This window comes from Tupaia chinensis, unplaced genomic scaffold (assembly GCF_000334495.1).
Source record: "Tupaia chinensis unplaced genomic scaffold, TupChi_1.0 Scaffold000127_2, whole genome shotgun sequence".
NCBI lineage: Eukaryota > Metazoa > Chordata > Mammalia > Scandentia > Tupaiidae > Tupaia > Tupaia belangeri.
The window spans coordinates 449,766-457,026 of record NW_006159596.1 but is presented as its reverse complement, the minus strand read 5'-3'; the positions used below and the strand labels follow the sequence as shown (position 1 = coordinate 457,026).

The following is a 7,261-nucleotide window of genomic DNA, read 5'->3' as shown; positions in this document are numbered from 1 at the left end:
GCAACCAGCTAGAAAGGAAGAAGCAAAGCCATTTCTATTTGCAGATGACATAATCTTATACAGAGAAAATCCTAAATACCATACCCCCCCAAAAAAAAGATTAAAATTAATAAATGATTGCAGGATAAAATATGAATATACAAAAATGAGTTGCATTTTTATACACCAATATTGAACATGAAAATGAAATTAAGAGGGGACCAGCAGTTAGTGTAATGGCTATGTCACTGGACTCCCAAGTAGTCAACTGCGGTTCGAGTCCCAGACCCGGTGGCTTAAAACTCACGCCGGGCGCATGTGCGTGCGTGCCCAAGATCCCAAGGGGAGAATAGAGGAGCAGGGATTGCGGCATGGCCATCCCTCGTGGGGGGTGATTTCTCGCTTTCTATCTCTCTGTCTCTGTCTGTCTGGCGAGCGCATGCGCCCTATAGCAAAAACCTCTCAAAAGAAAGAAAGAAAGAAAGAAAGAAAGAAAGAAAGAAAGAAAGAAAGAAAGGAAGGAAGGAAGGAAGGAAGGAAGGAAGGAAGGAAGGAAGGAAGGAAGGAAGGAAGGAAGAAAGGAAGAAAGAAAGAAAGAAAGAAACTAAAATTAAGACACAATTCCAGGGGTCAGGCGATAGTGCAGTGTTAACACAACTAGACCCCTATGAGGAAGGTCATGGGTTCACATCCTGGGACCTCCCTGAGCATGTGGGATGCATGCATCCCATAATCAGGGCCAGCTGAGACTGGGGGTGGATGATGGTGGGAAGACCCTACTGGGCACCCAGCATTCTGTCTGTTTCTCTCTGTCTCTCTCTTCACTATGGATCCTGAGATAACCTCTAATGCTGACAGGACTTAAAGTAGAGAGAAGGGATCAAATCAGGTGCCAGAGTCTTCTCTGGAAGACTGGAATCTGTCCAGTGGAGTTTTGTTGTTGCTGATGCTTTAATTATTAGAGAGAGAGAGAAGAAGCAGACACCCCTCAGCGGGGTGTGGTCATGCTGCAAGCTCTTCTCCATTTCTCCATCCTTTTGGGATTTCAGGCACACAAACACATGCCCCTGGTATGTTTTTCGAGCCACCAGATCCAGGACTCGAATCATGTAGTCATTAAAAATAAGGCCTTTGGAGTTAGGCTGATCTAATTTAGAATCCAGGTTTTGCTTTTTATTTGCTCGTGTCTGGGAGGTATGCACCTGTGCTCTCTAAGCTGTTTCCTTGTCCATAGAAGGAGGACGATTCAAATATTTACTTCACGGGGTTTTATGACGTTTGACTAGATGTGTATAAGTTGCTTACCTCAGATCCAGCAAGTGGCATAATGTTTAAGGTGCTGGACTCCCAAATGGCCAACTACAGTTCAAGTCTTGGATCTGGTGTCTTGAAACTCATGCCGGGCATGTGTGTGTGTGTGTGTGTGTGTGTGTGTGTGTGTGCTCAAAATCCTGACAGAAGATTGGAAGAGAAGGGATTGCATCAAGGCCATTCTCCCTACAAGGTGATTTCTTTATTTCTTTCTTTATTTTTTTTTTTGGAGAGGTTTTTGCTATAGGGTGTGTGCCAGACAGACAGAGAGATACAGAGAGACAGAAAGCAAGAAATCATCCCCAGGGGGGATGGCCACACTGCAATCCCTTCTCCTCCATTCTCCTCTCGGGATCTTGGGCACTCACGCACACGCGCCCAGTGTGAGTTTAAGCCACCGGGTCTGGGACTTGAACTGCAGTCGACTATGTGGGAGTCCAGCGACATAGCCATTACGCTAACTGCTGGTCCCTCTACAGGGTGATTTCTCACTTTCCCTCTCACTGTCTCTCTCTGTCTCTCTCCGAGCACATGTGCTCTCTGGCAAAAACCTTAAAAAAAAAAAAAAAGAAAGAAACATAAAAAGCTGCTTATCCCAAGGCCTGGCCTACTGTGAGTTCTCACCTCATGGTATATTGTACCCCTGACGGCTGCAATATGCTAATAGAGATGTTTGTAAAAAGAAACTCGTTCAGTCTACTGAGGATCAGAGAAAGAGATGAACTATATCTATACGTATATAAAGAAAATCCCAGGGCCAGCAGGTGGCGTAGTGGTTCAAGTGCTGGATTCCCACATGGTCAACCGCAGTTCGAGTCCTGGAATGGAGGCTTGAAATTCACACCAGACACCTGTGTGTGTGTACCTAAAACCCCAAGAGGAGAATGGCAGAGAAGGGATCACGGCATGGCCATCCCCCCAGGAGGTGATTTCTCACTTTCTTTCTGTCTCTCCAGTAAGCGTGTACTCCCTATAGCAAAAATCTCTTTAAGAAAAAATCTTCTGTAAGTAGAAATTTTCCTAGACATAAAATCTCCAGTATTTAAGGACTTTAAACATTCTTAATACATGGCTCTTTCAAATCTCTTGCATTTTAACAAGGAGATTTTTAGGCTTACATAAAATTATCAAGGCATAGAGAAATACATATTCTGTGAAGGAGATAGCAGAAGTATTTGGCTTAGAGAAAAAAGAAGGCAGGGTATGTGAAATGAATCGTGTCTTCAATAAGGATATCAAAAGCGGGTAGGAAGAGGGTGGCAGTCAGCTCTTTTCCATTCCCACAAAGACAGAGACGAATTGTGAGACTTAACTAAGGCATTGCACAGAGAGACTCAGCTAACTCTGGATTACGCATACGCGGGGAGTCAAGGAATGGCCACTGAGGACCAGCCGATAAGGTCAAAGCTGTGTGTGGCTTTGCAGGGACACCACTGGCACTTAATCAGGAATGTCTTCATAAAAACAATCCTGTTGGCTATTTTACAGGTATTTTTTTCCTTGCTGCAGTTACATTCATTTATTGCACAGCTGATTGGATCACTTGGTGGGTCATTATTTCTGCGACGGCTCCTGATGCATCAGGCTTTACCACAGCTGGAAAAGCCGATCCCTAGACTGGTTTGTAGACTTTGTCCGTCAGAGGCGCACCATTGCCATGGTCAGACTCCTGGGACCCGGGCTCCTCCACTTGCCTCAAAACCCCACTCCAGGGGCCAGCGAGTGGCATGGTGGTTAGAGTGCTGGACTCCCACATGGCTGACCGCAGTTCAAGTCCCAGACCTGGTCGCTTCTTTTCTTCTCTCTCTCTCTCTCTCTCTCTCTGGGACCACATGTGCCATATAGTAAATTTTTAAATAATAAATAAAATTGAATGAATCATTCAAAAATTTAAAAAAAAAAAAAAAAAAAAAAAAAAAACACTGCAGGGCCAGCCCATGGACTAGTGGTTAAGGGAGCCAGACTCCACAAGGCTGGCTGCACAGTTCGACTACGACACTCAAGGGCTTGAAGCACATGCCAGGTGCATGTGTGCACATTCCTCACATCCTGACAGGACAGAGAAATGGAGGAAAAGGATTGCAACCTTTGATTGATCATACCCCATGGGGGGGGTGCCTTCTCCCCCTCTGTCTCTCTCTGGGGAACACATATATCCTCTGGCAATTAAAAATAAGAAAAAAAGGAAGAAAGGAAAACAATCCTGTAACTCCTTACCCTTCCAGCTAGCTCACTCACTTCTTTCTCAGATGGCATCTCAGACCTTGGCCCTTACCGTCTTGAGTCAGCTCTCTCCCGAGCCCTGTTTCAAACCTCCCCCTGCAATTCTGCCACCTCCCCCTCCCCCTCCTCTTCCCCCTCAGCGGGTGTCCATACCCCCCTTCTCCCAGATGAGAATTCTTGCCACATTTGACACCAAGTCCACACCCCTCCCTGCGTCCACCTTCCCCTTCCAAGTCCTCTCTCTCCTTAGGGAGGGATCGTCCCTCTTGTTCCCTTCCATCTCTCCTGTGCTGTAGATGCTGTCTGTTAGCAAGAAAATATGTTTATTTTTTCCTACCTTAAAAGTAAGAGCCAGGGGACCAGCAGTTAGCATAATGGCTATGTCGCTGAACTCCCATGTAGTCAACTAGGGTTCAAGTCCTGGATCCGGTGGCTTAAACTCATGCCGGGCGCATGTGCATGCATGCCCAAGATCCCAAGAGGAGAACGGAGGAGAAGAGAGTGCGGCGTGTCTATCCCCCCTGGGGGGTGATTTCTCACTTTCTATCTCTCTGGTGAATGCATGTACCCTATAGCAAAAAAAAAAAAAAACTCTCAAATAAATAAATACCAAGAGGAGACTGAAGGAGAAGGGATTGTGGCATGGCCATCCTCCCTGAGGGGGTGATTTCTCGCTTTCTGTCTCTGTCTCCCCAGTAGGCACACACGCCCTACAGCAAAAATCTCTCTTTAAAAAGAAAAAAAAAAAAGAAGAAACCCTCTATAGAGAGTTGAACAATGCTCCTCTGCGATGCTCCTCCACCCTCCTCCCCTTCCCTGCAAATTCCACAGCATGCCCTAATCCTGGAACCTGTGAATGTCACTGACAGAGCACAAGATGTGATTAAGTATGAGATCTCAGGAGCAGACACTGCTCTGAAGCATGCGGTGGGCCCCCTATGATTCTGTTCGGGCTGCTCCCACCCAGACGGGGCAGCTCACACCACAGAAATCCCTTTCCTACATTTCTGGGGCCTGGGAGTCTAACGTCAAGGTGCCATCGGGGGTAGTTTTATGTCAGGCTGCTCTTCCTAGCTTGCCAGCCGCTGCCTTTTCTCTGTGTCCTTACGTGGCCCTTCCTCGGTGCCGAGCAGGGAGAGAGAAGGCAGTCTCCTGCAGCTCTTCTGTTCTAAGTGCACCAGCCCCGTACGACCGAGCTGAACCTTCGTCACCTGCTGAAGGCCTTGTCTCCAATACAGTCCCATGGAGGGGTGAGGCTTCAGCATGTGCGAGTTAGGGAGACACATTCAGTCCATAACAGGCCCTCAGGGCAATCGCGGTGTCCTCATGCAGACATGGAGAGAGGAGGAGGCCATGAGCCATGGCATGCCTGGAGCCACCTGAAGAGGAGACTCAGGCCAGCTGGGTGGTATGGAAGTTGAGGAGGCTGAATTCCACATGACTGGCTGTGGGTTTGAGTTCCAGACCCAGTGGCTTGGAGGAAAAAAAAAAATGCCGGACAAGTGTGTGTGTTCCTGAAATCTAAGAGGAGAATGGAGGAGAAGGGACTGCAGTATGGCCATTCCCTCCTGGAGAGCGATTTGTCATTTTCTCTCTTTCTCTTTCTCTTTTTCTTCCTCTCTCTCTCTCTCTCCATATGGAAAAGTTGAAAAGAAAGAAAAAGAAAAAGGAGACTCACTGCTAGAGCCTTCCACGGTCCTGCCGAGACCTTGTTTTAGACTTCTGGCCTTCAGAACTGTAAGAAAATAACTTGGTACTTTTTTTTTGCTTGTTAGTTTGTGCAATAGGATTCATATGCTCCCTGGAGACAGTGAGAAATCATCCCCCAAGGGATGGCATGCCACAGTCCCCTCTCCCCAGTTCTCCTCTTGTGATTTTGGGCATGCACACCACACACACATGCCTGGCATGATGTTCAAGCCGCCAAGTCTGGGACTCGAACTGCACAGTTGGCCATGTGGGGTCCAGCACCTTAACCTCCACACCATGTGCTGGTGTTAATGCCAGTATGAATCATTTGTTACAGAGGCACAGGAAACTAATGCACGCCATGACCTCGGGGATAAGCTCAGGTGACCTGCTAGCCACTCCTGCCACCCTGGCACCGCCTTCCATAGCCCACATCGCCATCCATGGTAAGGGTTTGTTTAAAGTGGGTTTTTCCCTCTTAGACTGCAAGGTCGCAGCAGACTCTTTGCCTCTTTTGCCCACCATTGCTTCCTCGGGCCTGGTGCGACATAGTAGGTGATCAATAAATAGACAGAGGAATGTAACACTGGTATTGAGAGTGTCACGGCTAGGACAGCTGTGACACTGTAGACAGCTACGAAAGGAAGCGAGGGAGTTCTTCCTGAGAGGGGACAGCCCTGGTCCTCTGGAGTCATTAGGTGAGGTCTCGTCTGCTGACCACAGGGATGACCTCGCGTGGGGCTTCCAGGCCCTGATGCCGTAACCGGGTGGGCTACACTTATCTGAGCAACTTGAGCTTTGGTGCCCTCTGGTGACAGGAATTAATTGTCGTCTCGTGCTAAGTATGTCAAGACTGACACAAATCTAGTTAACCTGCTGGAGAAATTGAATTTTGTCCTTACAGTTAAAAGAAACCTACCAGAATTGTGTCATCTGCCAGTCTGTAAAAATTTCACCAAGTGTGTAGCTGCCAAAGATTTGGCAGATGACCTTGTGAGGGCTTCCTTTGGAATATTAAGAGTTCCTTGGGAACCAGCAGTTAGCATAATGGCTATGTCGCTGGACTCCCATGTAGTCGACCGCGGTTAAAGTCCTGGGCCCTGTGGCTTAAAACTCACGCCGGGCGCGTGTGCGTGCGTGCCCAAGATCCCGAGAGGAGAATGGAGGAGAAGGGATTGCGGCGTGGCCATCCCCCCTGGGGGGTGATTTCTCGCTTTCTGTCTCTATGTCTCTGTCTGTCTGGCGAGTGCACGCGCCCTATAGCGAAAACCTCTCCAAAAAAAAAAAAAAAAGAAGAAGAGTTCCTTGTGAGAGGCATTGACAGAAGAGCCTGCGAGACCCGCACTGTCGCACAGGAATGCGCGTTCAAGTCCTTCTCCCACCTCCCCCAGGATGTCAGCCTCAGCCCCTCAGGGCCATCCATGGGCCCGACAGGTGAAGAAGGAAGATGAGGAAGAGGGCCTGCTGGCCCAGCTCATCTCCCGCTCCGGCTGTGCTGTCTCCCACTTTGCAATGCACCAAGACGGGCAGCGGTGCTGGCCACAGGTGCGGGCCTCCAGAGACTGCGTGAGTGAACGGCAGGCAAGACGGCGAGACGAACTACAGAGGAGGAAAGAGCCAGCCAGTGCCCGCCGCGACAACCCCCAACCTCCTGTCCCTGGAGGATGGTCCCACAGAACCCAGCACGCAGAGCAATGGGGAAAGAAATCCTGCATGGTGGAAATGCGGACCAGGAGGTATAAAACTTGAGGTAGCCTTTGGGACGGAGGTTGAGAGCCAGACACCATGGGTTTGGACATGACCGACGCCAAGAGCTGTCACATTTTCATGGCGGATGCCACACACCCTGTCCCATCTTGTTCCACCAGTATGTGCCACGTGTAACAGTGGAATAAGAGATGTTCCTTGCCCCTATCTTGGGTCAGCATGCCAAGTACTGAGCTGATTACAGAGATATTTTCATTTTAAAAGATCTAAAGGTAAATTGGTTCCTTAATCAAGACTTCATTTACTTAGTCATGAGTTCAACAACGGCAAGTGTTTCTGAGACGTTGTGCTG

The 7,261-nt window shown here is 48.5% G+C and overlaps 1 protein-coding gene across 1 annotated transcript; it reads left to right on the top strand.

The window, feature by feature from the left end:
* The first annotated feature begins 6,594 nt into the window (after nucleotides 1–6,594).
* Nucleotides 6,595–6,951, top strand: LOC102480502 (cytochrome c oxidase assembly factor 4 homolog, mitochondrial-like). Its single transcript, XM_006144648.1, has one exon. The coding sequence runs from the start codon at nucleotides 6,595–6,597 to the stop codon at nucleotides 6,949–6,951; it is 357 nt and encodes a 118-aa protein (XP_006144710.1).
* Nucleotides 6,952–7,261: the final 310 nt, after the last annotated feature.

Coding starts and splice junctions, on each gene's coding strand:
- LOC102480502 (XM_006144648.1), top strand. CDS start 6,595: ATGTCAGCCTCAGCCCCTCAGGGCCATCCATGGGCCCGACAGGTGAAG.